Genomic DNA, 21,128 nt, shown 5'->3' with positions numbered 1-21,128 from the left:
ATCCGTAACCGAAATTATCCGAAACTTTCGGATAATCCGAAATGATTTACTATCCGTAACCGTAACCGGTATAGTATTATTCTAATATCCGTGTAAATCAGCCTTTAGGACAAACTACACGTTTAGGGCTGGATTGCACCATCAGTCAACGTCAGATGTCTGTCAAACTCCATATAAAAATACCAGTCTCGGTTAAAATAAGGTGGTGCAACTCAACCTAAGGCCCAGTTTTTTGATTCGTAGTTAAAATAACCAATAGTTAAATTTGACAGATGTCAAGTGACAAGTGGTTAAATATCAGAAAAAAATGTTTTTCAAACAATGGTTAGTCTGACTTTTAGTACATTTTTTAACCATTAGTTTACAGTTTGTTAATATTTAACCATTAGTAGCAAAATTTAACAATTAGTTATTTTAACTATGAATCAAAAAACTGGGCCTAACTCATTTTTATAATTTTGGGTAGAGGTACTTATATTAAAATAAAAGAAGTGTAATGATGTCATGTCATTATATTTTTATTGTATGTTCAAAAAGATGAAACTATATAGGTACATAAAACCTTGCCTAAATCATATTAATTAAAAAATATAAATAAAAATCCTCAAAATAAATAAAATCCACACGAAAATCTCAATAGAATAGAAATCAAAGTGTATATTTGAGATTTTCAAAAACGAAAAGGTAAGATAAGATAATTTAAAATATGTAAAGTTAATTAATTTAATTTAAAAAATACATTGAGAATATCATTAACACAATTTAAGTTGAATTTGTAATTCTAGCTTGTTAAATGTAATAAATTTTGAATACTATAATTTTCAAGCACTTGTAATTTTTACACATTGTCGATTCACACAATATAAGTACTAGGGCAATCATAAAAATGGCTTTAAGTCCAGAACGTCCCTGTCATAATTGTTTAAGGCTTAGACTTGTTTTGAGCGATGGAATTTGCTTTACGTATTGGCTTCCAAACCACTCTTAGAATCGCCCTGCCCCCATAGACAAGTTACAATACGTGACAGTTGCAATTCTGAAATCGCTTTGCTCTGGCGTTTTTTCATGTAGCTATTTCGCTCATTGAAGCGATTTCAAGATTAAAACTGTCACGAATGTTATTTTTTCTAGGCGGGCTGTAAATATCTCACACACGCAGCAAGGCCTAACGCAGCTCAGTGAGAAGGCGATCTTTAGACATATCTTGCATTATATCTATTTAGCAAAAGAGCATAACCTAGCTAACTTTACATCGCTACGTCGTTTTATTCTGACTAGGATATGCAGGCGACGCTGGTCCTGAAGCCGACTATACATTCTGTTGCAAGCGCGATACAAATGGCTATATAAGTGCGCCTCACAACCAACGTCGCCTCAAGGCTTTTCGCTAACACCTAATAAACATGGGTCAACTCAAAACTTAAATGTTCATTGCACACTCCTCTATAATACATGAGGACAGTAATTAAGTCACAACAAACTCGATAAAACTTAGCGATTATGAAATATAGATACACTACGTCGTTCCCTCATATAATATATAAATACACAATTAGATAAAAAAAAACATGATGAACACTAAAATTAAATAAATGTCCACTTAAATTATGTTTGCACCATTAGTTATTTGATAAGAGATTAATAAACTGACCAATAAAATTGCCTATTTCTTAGGTTTTCAATAATTAAAATTAAATAAATAATGATTATTTTACAACTAAAACGCAAAACACTTTAAAAGAAAGTTAACACATTAAAAGAAAAGTGGCCTAAGATCCAATAACAGCCTCCGCCGGTTATGTATAATTTACTTAGCACTAATATCTATTTATACTATATTACACTACCGATAGCGATTAATCCATTAACGTGATTGCAGCAGGTACTATTCTTTCCTTTGTACTTTTGGTAGCAAGAGGAAACAATCTTATTTGACCGCCAACTGGGAGATTATAGCTGCTAGTGCATCTTAGACCATGCGAAAATAACGTGAAAATCTAAAAAATAGGCTCATATTACATTATTTATTTACACTTTAACAAGTACGATAAACAATATTATTATGACACTCGTATTCTGGCCAAGAGGGATAATTTATAAAACTAAGAAGCAGTTTGATTCTTCCATGAATATATTATGAAGAAATTTAAATAAATATTATGCAAACAGGCAGTCCTGCCGCCTGGTAAAATATTGCAAGCACTATAAATAATAAATAAACTATATAAGGTGTTATTTTTTGTACTGATCATACTTTACCAACGCATCTAATAAAATCATACAAATACAACCCAAGTGTTTTTAAAAAAAAATTCAGGCTAGTTTTCGAGTAAAACGACAAAGAATGTTTCGAAAAAAATAAAAAATAAATCATCCTTTGAGCGCGGTGAGTATTCGTTTGTACGCACTATCGTAGTAGCCGGCCGAGGGCAACGACCTGCCACGTGCCGCGCCGCGTGAGTCGGCCATATTGATATCGCTCGCTGCCATGCCAGTCGCTCCGCGCCCACAGCCCGCGCCGAGCCGCCGATCGGCATGCGGGAGCGCAACAACATAAATAATCGTCCCAGTCCGTCCAATGCGCCCAAACGTATTGCAGTGTATGTGTGATTTATTACAATGCCGCGCTTGATCAATAACAAAACGCAGGTGAAATTATGTTTCGGGCACACTAACTGGCCGACGAGAAACATTGACGAGTCGAAAACCTTCATTGCTTGTTTGGAGCCGCGCAGCGCTTCAGGGAGCGCAGCCGTATCCTGACTTGACGAGATTCCGTGCGCTTCGAGGACGAAGTTCTGGATTTCAATTTCAATCACCGGCACAGTGCTGGCGGTACCCAGATGCGAGCGCCGCAGACGGCGGCTTTTGCGTAAAAATACGGAATGCCTTATCAAGGAGTTGTTGCCAAAGGGCCACGACCGCGACCTAGTTCTATCGATGGTTATTGCGGAAGTCTACCTAGGTACATACCTACAGTGTGATTTGGACAGATGAGTGCTTGTTTAAGCGAAAGGGACTTTTTCCGTAAAAAAGTTAGTGCGCGAATTGTGAATACAACATCCGACGTGGTGTCTAGTGAACAGCAAGCAAGTGTGCAGCCCGAAAGCATTACCTCAATTCGATCGTGGCTAGATTAGACAGTGCAAGACAGTGTTTACGTGAACATTCAACAAAGGCTTGACGTTCAAAATGTATTGTGATTAGTGTAATAATAACCTAGGAACTTTAAATAACAACATTCAAAATAGGTAAATGTGTGAATAAGTAAAATCAATGAATCTAAAGTGTGATGGCAAATCATAATTTAGGAATTAAAACCAGGAAAATTGATCAGTGAGTTTTATTTACAACACATAATCATATTCAATATTAGGGTGCATTTCCACTGACGCGAAGCGAAGTAGTGATAGGTATGTACCTACCTATCAATTTTTTATTACGTCTCTAAATAAATTGCGTAGGCATTACGAAACCGTAGATATTGAATTCCAATTTCTATCCTTTTCTAAATTTCTAGTTTAACGCGGATGATTCGCCTCGGTTCGTTGGAAAAGTCCCCCGCTATTACACTAATGAAAATACACTTATTTACCTACTTATGTAGCTAGATTTTGTTTCTCCCAGCGCGTAGTACCTATTAACATGACGTAACATCGTACATACTCACGAGTGATAATTTTTGGTAACGTAGGTTTAGTGTAATCTAACCTTTATGTGTGTGAACGTTGAATGAATGCGCGCGGCCATTGTTCGTACTCGTATGAATGAAATGAGTAAAGAAAGAGAGAGAGGCAGTGAGTGAAGACAGGATGGTTGTAAAAATAATATCTTTTTTTTGTTAGGAAAAGTAAAAACAAAAACTAGCCTGAATTTTTTTTTAAAAACACTTGGGTTGTATTTGTATGATTTTATTAGATGCGTTGGTAAAGTATGATCAGTACAAAAAATAACACCTTATATACGTTATCCCTCCCGACTATTTCTACTTACACATAAATATTAGTAATCTATGAGTGACATCACACATCTTAATTACACCAGATCATTCAACGCAAACAAGTTCAAAATGCGATCCTAATCCACGATCACGGGTTGCTATTTTGATCCGTGGAAACTAGACCAAAAGTTAGCACAAGAAATTAATGAGAAAATATTTGATTAAATAACAGCGCAAATGTCAGTTCAAATAGAATAATATAAAGGCTGATTTACACGTATGAAGTTGTTAAGTGGGTAACTAAATTTTTATATGTTCGGTGGCAGCCGCCGACGCCGTTAGCCGCGGGCGATAGGCGTGCTGCAGGTGGCGCTCAAGCGGCGAGTGGCGAGCCACTGGCCTAGCACATTGACGTGAATACGCTGGAGGAAGACACCTCGCGCACGCACCGCCGTTGTTCGGCGATCATGTTGTGGAGATTGTCGATGACCACCTCGGTGCTGTAGGTGGCGTCAACAGCGCGTGCTCCGCTCCGCCTCCATTTTGGCGAGCATAGTATCCATTTGAGGCTGGTGCGTGGCCGTTCTTTCGTGCTTCTAGAACCTCGAAAAACGAGGAAAATAACGATTTTCTTTCGCTTGTATTTGTAACGGTTTCTTGCATTTTAATGACAGAAAATTTGGACGAGATCAAAAGAAAATTAAAGACGTAAATTAAAGGGTAACCCAATATGCCTCACTGCAATACATACATATTTTTAAGGGTTAACGTGTACCCTCACGCTACGAGTCTCAAAATAAACTACATTGCGTTGGGTACATGGTTGGGTTTTGGTTTATTAATCTTATGTGCCACCAGTGGTCTAAATTGAATAAAATATTTTTGATTTGATTTTGAATGCAAAGGTGTAATTTCTCAGCATGACGTCACGCATAGTTACTTACGAATCCGTTATTACATTAACATGCCATGGATAAATAGATATCAACTACGAATCTTTCTACAGGAAATTATAAGTCTTTGCGAATGGTATCCTTATTATAGTAAATTATAAATCATTTACATCGATGCGTCTTGGCGACGTCGTCTACAGTATGTTTTTCTTCAGGTGCGGTATAAAGTTGACAAGCAAATTACCAGAGTACCACGAAAATTTTGGTTTTCGGTATAATATGATCACATTATGTAAAGTGGGGATATTCTAGATGTTTTTCGATTATAACAAGGATTGCAGTCAGTTACTTTATAGGGTAAAGTTGACAATATTTATCCCCTTATTAGCTCAAATAACATAAATTTTTGAAAAATTATAGAACCTCAAAGTTTATATATTTTGTTATGTATTCAACTTAGGGCCGATTTTTCAATCGTCGGATAACTTTAAACTGAAGAATAACTTTGGCACATTGACAGTTTTAATATGGGAATTATGTCAAAATGACAAGTTTATTCTATAGTTAAAAGATATCTGACGATTGAAAAATCAGCCCTTAGGAAACAAAATAAATAACTACTGAATCCAAATTTTAAAAAAAAGCTGTCATAGCTGCGCTCCTGTAAGATAATGTGGCCATTTTTTTTAAATGGTAGTTAAGTAGAAATTAAGGAGATCCGATTTAGACGCGGTCCAATTTAAGCAACTTCACTCTACATTAGTAAGTTTTCCCAGATCTGTCTGTCAACTTTATCCGAAACCTAACGAGAAACAAACTTTAGTCATTCTATAATAAATTAACAAAGAAAGATATTTAAATAGATTTCAATATTCCATGAGCACTGTACAATACAAGCAGTGCACCATGGACCATATTAACTTAACCATCATTTAATTGGAATAAAAGTATCTGTCAAATTGTAATATTCATGGATTCTAATATAATATTATCATACAATATGTCACTGAATTTAATTTAAAATCTGCCTACAGAATAATGTTGATTGCACAATAGAACGATAGATAGTGAACAATTTGTGCTAAGTGTTTTGATGGTGTTAAACCTTGTTGCACTGTTAAAGGATACCATGTTGTTTGCATTTCAGAAACAAGGCAAAGTAACATCTGGTCTAGAGGTGCTAATTATATGGGCAAAAGAAATAATATGACGTCATAGCAATATTAAGGAACGATATAGAGGAATTTAGTAAGATTTAAAACCTATACTTGCATAGATTCATAGAAGTTGTCCAGTTATTTTTGTTATTGGAAGAAATACTTCCCGTGTAAGAGCACCACACAACAATCACTTTAAGCTTGATCATTCTATGATCTATATTATATTTAGCCCAAAACACTTCAACGAAATTATTCACCATCTCTTAGTCTAATATCACAAAACAATTTAGGACCACTTGCGCCATATTGTCAAATCTACCGTCAATCTAGCTCTTGATCAAAACATGATTTCGTCAGTTTTACATTCAAAAACGTTGTTGTCATCAAGATTTAGTCAATCCCCAAATAAAAACGAGGCACAAGTGGACCCTGATGTTTTTCAAAAATGTATACATTGCATGCAGACTGGATAAAATAAATAAACCGATTGATGCCACGACGGCTCTTTTTTAGCAATTTAAGTAATGTTAATATTTTGTCTGACAAGCAGGATCGTTAGAATTCGATCTGCAGGGATAGTCAAGAATTGTATATAAAACCAATAATCTCAGGGTATAACCCCGAGAATTCAATAAACTCAGTTAAGTAGCTTTATTTTTAATCCCAGTACAACGAGTACTAACTAGCACGATAAAGTTATGAAAGTTAATCGCTCATTTCTGAAATTTCTTTAAAAAGGATTACACAGCTGTGTAAAAATAAATAAATTTCTTAGAATAGATCTGGATGAAATGATTGAAAAATTTGTAGGAGATTCGCATTTCATGAAATAAATAATGGCGTGGTCCGCCCTGTTAAACCGAAAATAGCGATTAAATTGCTACAATACTCGTTAAAGTGGAAAGATAACGATCTTAAATGTAAATTGTTGTATAATTAAAATTGTGATGCCGGTGATACAACCACAGCCCGTATGGATAGCGGTCAAGCCGCATGAAATGTTTATAACTACTAGAATGAAAGCTCACGAATGATTTGTTCAAAGAATCTGCTACTTAATGCATTCTAACCGTGATCGCCGTCGATAATAAGGCGAACACTACACACAGATACTACCCACTTAAAATTATGCCAATTACCTTTGCCAAAATCATTCGTGAGCTCTTAGTCGATACACTCTTATAATATAATATATAAAAATCTTGTTACATTACAACTACTAAAATGAATTTATTATTTGGTGGTTACATCTTGTACATTATTAATTAAGATGAGATTAAGCCGAAACAAAAGATACTAGAACACTGAGTCAGTCGCTGACGCTTGTGTGAGCAATATAAGGAGCTGAGCTTACTCTAACCATTACTAAAACGAATCTAAGACTCTAGTTGAAGAAAACGAATGACGTCGACACGGATTTTACCTTTAGTTTTGGGAAGTCTAAATTCTATGCAGTAAATAAAAGCACTTTCACATTTAGCAATAGAAAGTGCTTTACAGTGCCCCTGCGTCAGCGCATGTTAGTGCCACGGACAGCGAGCGTTCAGCGCTGCTGTCCTATGGAACAACGAAACAGATTTGTACAGCAGCAGCTACCTGAAATTATCTATTGGCGCAGTGCGAATTTCATAGGGGTTACCGAATGTAAAGGCACAATATTTATCTTTTTTCAACAATATAAAAAAACGATTCCCAAAACTAAGTGATAAACGTGTTAGAGTAGACGAATTGCAGCAACAAAAATATTACACAAAAAGGAGCACAACGATTACACTCGTGATATATGTATAGGCGAAGTTAAATGAGTCTTTGAGTGCCGAGCACTGCCATCCGAAGTCCGTACGTGACGTGAGCGTGACGTGAAACACACTTGCTAGAACGATACAGTGTGCATAATGAGGTGAACAGGTAATGGATTACGAAGGACCAACTCTTAACCGAAATCAATTCCATTTGCCAAATGCAACCAAACTTGAACTTTTCATGTAATTTAGACCACTACAACCATTTCTCCGCATTATCCTGTTTTGTCGACCGCTTGGGAATGTATAAGACAATTATTATCATTCAAAATATTTAATGTTATTTACGCAAAATAATACTTATTGCAGTTCATTTAAGAAAAATCTTAAATTGAATTGCGAGGTTTGAATTTTTTTTTGCGAATATTTATTAAAATATAATTCTGATATGCACTTTATGGGAGTGTAAAGTTTGATATGAAAGTAAAAGACGGTTGTTGATAGAAGAGCCACGCTGTTGACTGTGACCGAACTAGACCTGGTGAATACAGCCGATACATTTCCAAGCGGCGTCCTATTTACTGGGGGAGAGAGCTCACGCGTGTACCGGCACAGCGGGCTTAGTCGACGTGCACACGTAGACGAAGTCCGACTCGGAAGAGAGGCGGGCCCGGCTGGCCTTGCGTTAGGCGGTGGCCACTTGCCACACTATCAGGTGGCTCTTGGAAGCGCGCTCCGCCAACGAACTGTGCCCGCTGGATGACCCGTCCTCCGCTATCACCACGCTGTCCTCCATCTCGGAGTCGGCTGTGGAATTGGGAACAATCAACAATTTGAATAAGTTCGCTTTAAGTCGAGCGGTGTCGAATTTCAATCCAATCCTACTTCCTAATAATATTATAATCCTACTAATATTATAAATGCGAAAGTTTGTATGGATGTCTGGATGTTTGTTACACTTTCACGCAAAAACTAATACGGATTTTAATAAAACTTTACAGTATTATTGTTTATAACCCAGATTAGCCTATCTGTGACACTAAATTTTACACGGGTGAAGCCGCGGGCTAAAGCTCTTCCTACTAATATTATAAATGCGAAAGTTTGGATGTCTGGATGTTTGTTACTCTTTCACGCAAAAACTACTGAACGGATTTTTTTGAAACTTTACAGTATTATTGTTTGTAACCCAGATTAACATATAGGCTATAATTTATGCGATAAAATCTGATTTTTATGTTTAATATTTGGGCAATAATTAGAAGTATTTTCCCCAACAGCTGACAGTTCCAACTCCTTGCCAGACAGTTTTTTTAGGGTAGCTCCCAAAGACCCTATATTCACCAACATTATATCCTATATTGGGAGCATACGCTGACAAACTTTCAGCTTTTATAAAATGACGTACCTAGGTCTGGCGTTCACTAGCTCTTAGACTAAACCTGAATCGTTTGAGTAAACAGATGTTTTATTGTCACAGCATGAAACTAACATCAATCAAATCAACGAATTAAGTGCTGTCAAGTGGTAATAAATGAATACGATGACAGTTTTTCAGTGTTAGACAAGTACGCTGTTTATTTTAAATAGCTTGACTTGAAGATATAATGATTTTATACGTGTAACAATGTTAATAAAACACGTCAGATTAATTCAATCATTAAATATCATGTATCAGCCGCTATATTAACAAAAAAGAACACAAAACATCAGAAATTTAAACGTCACATGTTAACAACAAGACAAAATGGAGTTAACCATAACATAACTGTTAATATATACAGTTGATTAGCAATATACACGTTAGCGATAGATATGTTGTTAATTTTAGTACATTAAAATGACCCCTTCTTACCTTGGCTAGTGCAAAGCAGACATATTTGCTCTCATAATTTTAAATATGCACTTACGTGAGCAAATATAGCCGATTACAACTAGGCGTTTTAGGTTTGGATTAGTATGTCAATTGTAATTTTGTAAGCGAATAAGCAAATATTATTGAGTTATCTGCCCCAATAACTGTATGAAAATGATTACATACAACGGTATATTCGCTTGAATGTCTGACCACAAATATTATGTAAATGTTATATTGATATCAAAGTACTATTTTCATAAAAATAATGGTGATACGTCAATATTATTGGTCAGATGAATGCGTTAGTGATGCACAATGTACTGTATGATTAGTATTAAAAACTTCATTAGTGGTTTTACACGTGAGTCCAAGCTACGTACATGCCCTCAAATGTGATTATAAAAATTGACGTACCGTACTAGTAAAAAGGGGAAACTTTAAGAATACTATGTAGCACAGGGAGTATGGTATATCCTCCAAACCATGAGATGGGAGGCCGGATCACGGTCGTCAGCATGCTCTTCTAATGGCAAACAAAATAAAACCGGGACAATTATATGGGCACCGGTAGTTTGTTTCTCGACTAAAATGCGGGAGTTAATGTGATGCGTGATATTATTACGTGGTATGCTATGTCCGTTGTGAGCTGAACTGATTTGTTAGTACTATTAACCCTTCAAGCCCAGCCAATCGAGACAATAGAAATCAATTGTTACGAGGTCATATGAGACCACTTGGGGATTGGTGGTTTAAAAAAATAAAAATAACAAAGAACAGAAACATGGCAGGTTTCATGTAACAAAATCCCAGAATTAGTCAATAAGGTGTGTAGTACTTAGCCGATTTATGTACAGGATGCGTATGCGCAGCGTTTATTTAATTTGTAATTCATTGCCTCACACGCACATAATATATCCTTCAGCTGTCAAATTGTATGGAAAAATAACGAACCACTAACGTTGCACTCACGTCACCGCGTGTCAGAGGTTAAGTATTAGTCCCGATTGTTATTATTACACGTTTTAATCTGGGTAAATTATTAATACACCCTACTAAGAACTGAATGAAGTCAATTGTTGATGAGGCATGTCCGTCGCAAGTTTCAGAATCGACTAAGCTGCTAACATAGTTTGTGAGCAAAACCAAAGTTATGGACAGTGGTTAATTATATCCATATTAATATTAGTGGTCATATTTATAATGTATATGTCAACGCGAAATTGTAAACTCCGTCAGTTTACAATATAACGCGTGAGACTGTAAACTAACAGTGGGTTAGGTTAGGTTAGATTCTAATCCAACTACGTCAGATTATAATCTGACGGAATTCACAATATTACGGTGACATATACAAACGACATGGGACATAAATAGTTCGTTACAGCATCAGCAAACAACGGACAAGTATGTCAATGTAAAGTAAGTAAGCGATGACATTAATTTAATTTCGCAATAATGTTACAACACATTTTAGTAGGAAATCTGCACCTGCAATTCAAATCAAACAATAGGCACAAATATACTGGCAACTTTAACCAGATACCTGGAACTAAGCGGTACCATTTCTAATAAGCGTAATGCTATGTAAGGTAAGCATAGAAAGCGTAAAACACTACAAACTATTTGTTGAATAACTAAGCACAAGCTTTTTGTATCTTGATGTATTTATGTACAACCTGTGTAGATAAATAGTGGGATTGAAATGATAACATGTGTATCTCTTGCTTGCAAATTATGTGCAAGCGAGAGAGAACTATAAATATCACCATTTATAATCCTACTATTTAGGTACACGAGTTGTACAGCCAACGTGCATATTGCTTGCTTTGAAATCTATATCCTGTCAGTGTAATGAACAAATAATTTCTTCTACTAAACATAAGTGACGCCCTAGCTGTCACAGACACAGTAAAGGATTTACTATGTAAGATAGTTCGGCAATTCAGCATCCGACGCTTTTCAGCCGGCCGTATGAAATCACTGCATAAAAACTACGTAGTCAAACAATATCTTAATCGTTCTACACCGAACACCTACGTTACGGTAATCGTTCGTCGTCGTTTCAGCCGAAAGACGTCCACTGCTGGACAAAGGCCTCCCCCAAGGATTTCCACAAAGACCGGTCCTGCGCCGCTCGCATCCAGGCACCTCCCGCGACCTTCACCAGATCGTCGGTCCACCTAGTGGGAGGCCTGCCCACGCTACGTCTTCCGGCTCTACGTTACGGTAATACTATGATATTATTACCGTGCCTACGTTGTGTCAGCGACAAGATTCGGGACTGTTTTGTTTTCGAATAGCCTGATGAGCCGATGATTAGTGTGTAGAGCGCCTAAACTGTTGGGGTTCTAAACTAACGGTATGGGTAACTCATCTTTCAAGGTATTGTAACATGGTGTAATAGTGTAGTGAATCAACATGCAGACTTACCTATTCTGAAGTCGATATAACCTTCCCCGCCCGATATGACCAGCATGGGGTTAAGTAACCGCAGTTTGGGCGAGTCTGGCGAGGTGGCCTGTGGGGACGGCGGGGGCGGATGGGCCTCGGGGGCCCCTGGGACCGCGACGAAGAAGGTGACAGCGTCCCGGTGGCCGTGGAAACTGAGTTGCGCGTGTGCCATTGAGCACCACGGGATCGACCCGGTTGGACTCGCGGACCGGGCGTGAACTACAGATGTGTTGCCTGGGAAATAATGGACCATTTAAAAAGTCATAATACCTTCCAAGTAAATGTTGTAGATTGCTTTAGGACAACACTCTTTTTCCTAGGTTAGTCATGATGACACGTTGTAGGTAATTTATGTCAAACTCGACTGCCAGACCCAGTCCCAGTCTTACAGACTAATATTGGTATTCCCACGGCCTAAGCCCAACATGTAGGTAGGTTGTTTTCACTACCATACAGTCAGGTAAAAAGAAACCCCAGAAATGGCAATAGAATTTCATATTAGGTAACTACACTATCCCATAATAATTCAATTACATTTTATTTACATCCAAGGGAATCAACATTTGGTAACAATCTTAATAAAACTACAGAAGATCGAAATGAATCTAGGCAAAAACTTACCACTGGTAGTGGGTCTCGGGACGCTCGGTACCGTTTCTTTCCCCGTCCCCTCGCTCAGTGGGACGGATATGACCACGCCATTGCTCGTCCCGATCCAAAGCCTTCCGGAGCTGATCAGCAGTGCCGTGATGCGAACCAGAGAGAAGCCCAGCTTTCCCGTTCCCAGCATCTTACTGACGTATGGCTCTATGTCCACGTCTTTCAAGTGTTGGTACGTATGAGCGTGGTACAATCGAAGTGTGGAATCCATTTTTATTGATACCTGTGGATAAGTGTAGATACAAATGAATTGAAGTAGTGGTGAATTTTGAACTAATTTGGAATTGATGACCACGTTCAACACAATATCCCATGTGCATCGCCCTTCATCAATGTGACTGGTCAAATTCAGTCATTTTAAATCTTTACTCCAAGTGAGAATGTTGACCAAATGCGAGCTAGCTTGCAAGAAACAAATAAACATAAAAATCAAGAACAAAAAACCTAGAAGTCTATGACCAAAGCGTTATTCTGACACAACTTAGATCTCAATGCGATTCGTATATTTCATAGAATGTCACAACTGGAGACGACTGAAATGAAATTGGCCTAAGCAAGCCACAGTCAAAGCTCTTCCAATTTGAACTTTATGCTGTGAAGACACGGTTGAAGGTTAGGTTATTATAATAATAGCACTCACCCAGACGCCGTCTCCGTCGCACGTCATCTGCCGCACCTGGCTCTCCTGCCGCGGATGCGCCTCGAGCGTGTGCAGTAACGTGCGCGAGCGCGGGTCCACCACGTGCACCTTGTTCCTATACCCGCACCATACAGTGTTGCCCACTGCACAGAGGCAGCGCACTGCAAGGAAGGCGTGATCTAGATACGGGTAATATAAGATCAGAGAGCGTAGGATGCGTGCGTGATCAGAGTTCGAAATTATCAAGATAATTACGCTTCATGATAATTATCAGATAATTATCAACAGTATAAGATACATTTGTCATATTGCTTCATAAGAAATTCTGATTGCGTATGTTGTTTTATGTTTTTGGTTGCTGATTTTCGTCAAGTTGTCCATGCTAGTCGCATAAAGTTTGGAAAATAGATAAATATTTTGACGCTAGATAACTAGCGATTATTGTGGAGCTAAATAGATAGGTTTTATAACTATCTTTGTTGATTAACACCCACTAATTAGACGCAAGTGCGGAAATACACGTTCGAAAACTTCGAATACAGTTCATTTTCACGAGCGCATTGTTTGTTATTATCAACCGATAATTTTATCCATCTGTTATTATCACGATAATTATCCTTTCGAACCCTGTGCGTGATATAATGTTATCGACGATTACAGACGATACATACACGGCCTTATAGAATAAAATCGATATGGCGCGCATCCTAGCCTAACTGGTGAGACGTTTTTGAAAGTTTATAAGTCAACTTTGTATGATCTTAATTTATTTGGGACATGCCCATATGAACCTTTTATGCTTCTTATTGTGTTCATCAAATGTTTTATCAATAAAAGGTGAGACCTGAGAGGAAAACACAGTGTTTACCTAGATCCAAAATACTGAACTGTCCTATCCGTGACATTAACAGCGGGGCGCCACCGTCAATACCGGATCGCTGGTTCCGATTTTTGCCAAGTTGGAAACTATAAAGTTGTACAGTGGTGGCGTCCCCCTGTCAATGAGTTTGGTGGGACAGTTCAATGTAGGTCATCTATTTATTGTCGTGATAGACTATTGCGTCGGTAACGACAGTCGTGACAGTAAAGTGTAATGAAAAATGTCGTGACAGTGAAGAAGTATTTCATGAAAGATTAGCGCTCTGCAATAATTTTACAAAATTCTTATAATTTAAACCTTAAAAGCTAGACAATTGATAATACAGTAATAGACAGTGTACCTACTTAGTACTGGTATTCTAAAACGCGCTGTATTCTTATTTACATCACTAAATATATACCTACTTATTTATAATAGTTATGTACTCACCAGAACACTTGCAGTCGCCGAGCGTAAGTAGCCAGTACTGGCCGAAATCCCACTCCCCGTCCGCCAGCCGAGCGAAGATGGCCACCGTTCCGTCGGCCAGGGCCACCAGACAGCGAGACGCGCAAGCCACGATGGAGAGGATGGCATCATTCAGTTTCAATCTAAAGAAATACAATCATATAGAATTATAGATTATTGGTTACCAAAGTGGGGTCGCGCCCCCTAGGGGAGGGAACAAAGACCTTTAAAGGGGGGCGCGGGCCATCTGTGTACATAAGTATAAAAAACCTGCGTCTCAAATAAGTTTGGGAACCAATGATATGATTAACTACACTGAACCGTTCCACCTGTGACATTGACAGGGGGCGCCACCGTCAATATCGGACCGCAGGTTCCGATTTTTGCCACGTTGGAAAACACTGAAATGTCATTTGCAGGAGGGCGCTGCCGTCAATGCCGGGTTACTATTTCCAATCTTTGCCATTATAAATCTTTGACACACGATTGAACAGAGGGCCTAGTGTGAGTTTACATCAAACGTGCTCACTATAATACTCAGCCCACAGGTGTCTTCTTGGGCAAGCTCGATCCACCATTAATTGCGTCAGCGCACTGCGTTATTATGAGCAAGTCCATATTTTATTTTTAAGAAATAGGCGACTTTCACCATTTTATGTTAAGTTTCAGGTAGTTATTTGACGCACCTGATATAAAATTAAAACAAAAAATAGTTGTCGCTGACTTTAAGAAGGCCTTAAGATAAGATGCTACCAGGGTCTTTATCAGCTAGTGGTGTGTCGGAATGATCTATGTCAATTGTATAAAAGTTTCTAAAAAAAGATAATATCCAATAGATTCTATCACAATAAGGGATACTACCGTATTTGCATTCAAGTTGGTGTCATTAGCGAGTAAAGTCACGTCATTGGCATACACAGTGAGGCCAACTTATGTTCACCAAGATGGCGCCACTAGCAAGAAAGGCACTAGTTACTTGTCTGTGGTGTCAACTAGCGTAAAAAATACAGCCATTTTTTCCTGCACTAAATAAAAATCTTCAAGAACTTAGATCAATTTAGTTGTACAGTGTGAATTACGAGTCTTACCTCGCCAGGCACTTGCTGTAATTTCCCATAGCGGAGTGCACGTAAAGATTGCCGCTCTTGGTGCCAAGCCACATGGTTGCCATCACGGTTGACATCTTGCGATCCTGTGTCGCTTCTGATTGGTTCTCTGTACTGTTTTCAGCATTCGACTCTTGCTCTTGCGCGAACGCATCGACACCCGGCTCGGGCGATGCAGGACGATCTAATTATAAAAGTGCCGTTTTAATTTAATTCAGTTTTGAGTTGAATATCCCCATTGATAATAAGGATACATCAAGAGATACATCATATTACTCAAAATTGCAACTTTAACTTGAGCAACATAACGCCGCTTTAGTATACAACACATATTTTTAACGTTTTTCATAATTAATTAGGGTATCATAGTAGAGTTATTCAGATACTTGATTGCTACGAAAGCTTCGTCGTTATATTTTTCGTCGTCGTTGTAACTTAAACAGAAATAAGAATGGCAAAAACTTTATTTATTAAAGCGACATTAATGAGTAAATATAAGTCTTACCTATAACAATACAAGTATATTTGTGCGCATCACGGTGCAGGCCATACTAATGATACAGTATGTCCAAAAGCAGTGCGCGACAATTTATTTCCGCACCGGGTATACAATAAGACAAAAGATAGTCTCATCGCAAATTCAAGTGCGTTCTCCTAAGCGAGGTTTAGACTAGCAATAAAATTTGCAGAAGTTGGCTTGCCACAGCTATTTACACAATAGTAAACAGCTTGCTGAAGTCACCTTCTGCAAGTTTTATTGCTAGTCTAAACCTTGCTTTATAGAGGCAAAAAATCAGAAATCAGTATACACTGTAACCTTGATTGTTTTAGTATCTGAATTTTATAACTATACAATACAATGTAGTACAGCAATTAATGCCAGTCTCCATCAAAAATAAAGACTGTGTGTTAATTTGTACTTCAATGTGGGCACAGTGTAATATTTAACATAATAATATGCTGCGCAGTAATACTTATGTCCTTATACTGTGCCAATAAAGGTTTTTATTATTTTTCTTACTAAATTAAAACTTAAAATTGTATCTTTTAATGCAAGGTTTAACAGATCGAAATTATAACAAAGAGATTAACAATTTCGTGAAAACGGAGCATGTTTGAAACTGTTATCAAGCGCTAAATATTGTAAATAATTATTATCCTAAAATAATATATTACGATTTCGCAAAACTAATATTTTCATTCAAGATTTCTTCCTAGTAGAATCTGATAAGCATTCCTCATACAAATTGTAAACCGAATGTACAAAGAAACCAATCTATTGGCCGATTAAGAGTCGGTAGTCTGCAGTGTCTTATAGTAATAGGCTAGATGACAAAATTTCAATCATTTATCCGTTAGGCAGATAATTAGAAAAATATTAGACTCGTATTTTTTGTTTTCTTTCATAATTAATGAATAACAGTGCTACATCGAGTTGAAATGGCGCATTACGTCACGCCTATGTAGATTTTTTACTAGTGACGTCACGCGACATTTCAAATCAATATAATACTGTAATTTTTTGATCATGAAAAGAATGAAAAAATATGTGTACAATATTTTTTTATTGTTTGTCTGACTTACTAAATACAATTTCGATTTCATGACCCAGTCATCATCCCAATTTTTCAATTGTAATTGTAGTTAGTTTCTTACCTCGGTGCATTGTATGGTTAGGCGTGGAACTGAGCGGCGGACTGCCAGGCGGCATGGAGTCCGCATCGTCGCCGACTTTTAGCGTGGTGTCAGCAGTTTCAGCGCCCTCTGCAGGGGGCGAACGCTCCTTCACCGGCGTACTTGGAGGCGTCAGCAGCGTTGAGTATACCTGGACGAGTCATATCATTAGAGTAGGCGCACACCGTTGATTTTTAGTTGGCCGATAGTTGTGCCCGATTTTAATTGTATGAAGAATCTCGAATCGGCGTAGTGTGCGCACTCCCATACATGCCCATACTGATCAACTGCCCGACTAAACTATCGGCCGACGAAAAATCAACGGTGTGCGCCTACTCTTATCGTCAGGTCATTAATCTATCATGGATTTGGCTTGCAATCTTCTTATTAATGCCGTAAGAGAAATACACGAGTATATGTATAGTTTACCAACCCGTATGGCTTTTGTGGAGTGTAGATCATTTATAACCGTGATTAATGAAAATAAATAATATCTTTTTCTGATGTAAATGAATAGTGAACGCGCATAGAAATTGGAAATGTTTTATACATTAATAAGAATCTACTACAAGTGAGATTACAGGTTATTGTCCCTGTGTTCGCAACATTATATTACAATCAAGTGAAGGTTCATTCACACGTTATTGTTGTCAATTACTATGCCCGGATCTATCATCTATACGCAATATCCATTTGGTCAATTTGAAGCAACACGTACGATAAGTCTAAGAAGAAGAAAGGTATAAAGCATGCAAAAGGATAAATAAGCCAATGCCATAATGGACATGATTATGTATTGTATGTGCGCAACAGGATGGCAGCAATCTCAATCTTACGAAATGGCTGTAACTAGATGTGCGTGATTTTATTTTCGCACCCCTGTGAACGATGAGACGAAATCTTACAGTCCATCGTGAATCAAGGTGCGGGCAAACAAGTTTAACTCTAAATAGATAAGTAATAAGTTACTAAGTTGTGTTGCTAGTACTTACCAATTTGGTGGAGCCCACGACGGGTTCCTTACTCTCCTCCGGTTCGGTGTCAGCGCCCTGCATACCGTTGGCTCGCGGGGACTCGAATGATTCGCCCATGCAGAACAATGACTGCAGATACAAACAAAAGATTTGTAAAGTCGGCAACACAATTTTGTTGCAAAATCACATTTATTACTAACTGCATAAGCTTCAAGTCTTTACCTAGATGTCGTCGTCCACACTTGTGCATGTTATCTTAACGTTGACAATGTTTATTTATGTGTATTTTAGTGCTCATCCCTTATCTAATCGCCATGTAATACCGCATTTTGTTATGATATGAGTATAAATTGTTGTTATTTTTATTAAATAAAAGTACAGTGAGTAAAAAGTAAAATTAATGAATCTTTTTCAACTTTCACCACGTTTTCTCATAATTGTTAAACTGATTTATTACAGCATATATTTCTATGGCATGGGCAAAAGATTTATTTGTACGCATCATCTATTTGGTCATTCCGAAGCAACAGATATGGCCAGAGGAATTGTGCGCAAATTTCTCTCCGCACTCTGGGCACGATAAGACCAACAAGTCTATCGATAGTAAATAGAGTGCATTTAAGAGACGTATTGAATTTAATAAAAATACATTTATAGTGTATGTCGCAACAAAAGTTGAGCAAACGCCAAACACGTACTCACACAGATGTAATATTTGAATATAAAAAAAAACATAACATATTACACAATCAAGTTTAAATATCGAATACACTAGCTACCTCGCTCTTGTTAAATGCCTGCAAGCGAGACAAAACACTTGTCAATCTGAATACGCGAAACGTCAGCGTAGACAGATACAAATCTTTGTTTGTGTGGATGACCTCAACTCTCTTTGAGCGACCTATATTTTTTTTTTTTTTTTTGTTAGTGAGTGTTATTGAGATACACATGCAATGGTAGCTAGTGGAGTACTCCAATTGCAGTGCAGTGATTTAGTTTGTGAATTATGATGATTGTAATTACGTTTGGTTAAATTATTTTAGGTGATCGACTATATGGGTAATGTAGGCTTTGAAGCTTTTTGCTGTGTCTTCTTTTCTAATTATGTCTGGTAGATTATATGGGTTGATATTTAGCAGGCGGGATGTCATTTCATGGTTATATCGGGCTGAAGAAAATCTAGGGCACTGTGTTAGGAGGTGTTTCCAAGTTTGTGGAGTCTGGTCATCGCAGGGACAGCGGTCATCTGCGACAATATGGAAACGATGTAGGTATTCCTTATGATAACCGTGGTTGGTTAAGACCTGGGTGGTGGCAAAGTCCGGTCGGACGATCTTTATAAACTCCTGCAAGGTGTTGTATGTTGGCAGGAGGGATCTTGTATGGACGCAGGTGTTCGGGTCCATATACAAAGTTTTGGCCGATTCTTTACATTTTTGCCTGTTTTGATGTTTAACGAGGCTGATGGGGACTTTTTGGAAGTCTGGTGTTCTGCGCATTCTTGCAGCAGCCTTAGATATTAAACCGGTACTTTGAAGTCTTTGCGAACGGTTTTAATAGTTATTTATAAATATATTATTATAGGTAATAGTTTCACTTACAGCAGGCCTTTTGGTGTTGCGGTCGATTCCGGTCATCCGTTCACCGAACTCGCGGTAGTCTTCGGCCATAGCCCCGGGGACAGACGCCACACAGAGTATATGCTTGTCGCTAACGGTGAACGACTCAAGCACGACAGCGGGGTTATTCGCATCGATTATCTGGTGACAGATGATAAATATTTCTATAATATTACTACTACAAATACAGACCAATATTCAAGCGTTATAAGCCCCTATAGAAGTTGGCAATCTTGTAAATAAGATACGCTTAAGGTTCAAATTCGAACACTTCAACACGCAGCAGCAGCAGTCGATGTGTCGTCGCAACACGATTGGTTTCTATAGTCTGGTCTGCGAGCACGTAGAATTTTGTCCAATGACCCCAAGCTAAATACGCGCGAGCGATAAGGATGGGTAGCTTGGGGTCATTGGACAAAATTTTACGTGCTCGCAGACCGGGCTTTAGGTGTTTCTATGCAGTACATAATATGGAATAATGAATAATAGAAAAGTGTTGCGAAGATACGTCATCTGCTGCTCCGTGGAGTCGATTACGAAATCATATCTTAGATTAAAATCTGCCAGAACAGAATTTCGCAGTTTCGCTGAGTATGAGTTAGGATGTCCTACTATGTCAGTATTTTTTAAAATAAAAAACAAGTTTAATGTTGATTAGGGATGGAGATAATTTGGTGTTAATATGATTAGGATTAGTAGGCTTGCAAGATTGTCAATTGTCTATAGTGCGAAACAGTATTTAAGAATATTTGTACGCAACATCTATTTGGTCAACTGATGTATCAGGTATGGCCAGAGGAAATTTGCGTAACTTACTCTCCGCACTTTGGGGACGATATACCAATAATAGTAATATCGTTTGTTAGAGTGCGTTCATGAAAATGGTATTAGATTTAAAGCATTACAAGTAATGACAAGTATAGTAAGCATTACAAGTAAGAGTAGAATACATTTGTCACCAACCACCAATATAACCAATATAAATTACCCAAAACAACTTCTAATGTACTAAAACCCGGTCTGTGAGAACGTAGAATTTTGTTCAATGACCCCAAGCTACCCATCCTTATCGCTCGCGCGTAAT

At 37.9% G+C, this 21,128-nt stretch overlaps 1 protein-coding gene across 6 annotated transcripts in view; it reads right to left on the bottom strand.

Annotated features, from left to right (window-relative positions):
- Positions 1-497: 497 nt before the first annotated feature.
- Positions 498-21,128, bottom strand: part of LOC135086550 (JNK-interacting protein 3) — a 52,085-nt gene continuing 31,454 nt past the window's right edge. For 3 of the 6 annotated variants that reach the window (XM_063981287.1, XM_063981289.1, XM_063981291.1), the window contains 9 exons: positions 20,027-20,185; positions 18,444-18,554; positions 17,434-17,602; positions 15,760-15,961; positions 14,654-14,814; positions 13,345-13,523; positions 12,666-12,927; positions 12,024-12,278; positions 498-8,542 (listed from right to left, as the gene is read on the bottom strand). In XM_063981287.1, the coding sequence (XP_063837357.1) occupies positions 8,421-8,542; positions 12,024-12,278; positions 12,666-12,927; positions 13,345-13,523; positions 14,654-14,814; positions 15,760-15,961; positions 17,434-17,602; positions 18,444-18,554; positions 20,027-20,185 (1,620 nt within the window). In that variant the 3' untranslated portion in view covers positions 498-8,420. Of the gene's footprint in view, positions 8,543-10,007; positions 10,117-12,023; positions 12,279-12,665; positions 12,928-13,344; positions 13,524-14,653; positions 14,815-15,759; positions 15,962-17,433; positions 17,603-18,443; positions 18,555-20,026; positions 20,186-21,128 lie in introns of all 6 variants that reach the window. The other 3 variants (XM_063981288.1, XM_063981292.1, XM_063981290.1) reach the window with 2 other exon arrangements.

The sequence above is a fragment of the Ostrinia nubilalis genome, chromosome Z (genome assembly GCF_963855985.1).
Source record: "Ostrinia nubilalis chromosome Z, ilOstNubi1.1, whole genome shotgun sequence".
Classification (NCBI taxonomy): domain Eukaryota; kingdom Metazoa; phylum Arthropoda; class Insecta; order Lepidoptera; family Crambidae; genus Ostrinia; species Ostrinia nubilalis.
This window is presented reverse-complemented; position numbering and strand designations above follow the sequence as displayed.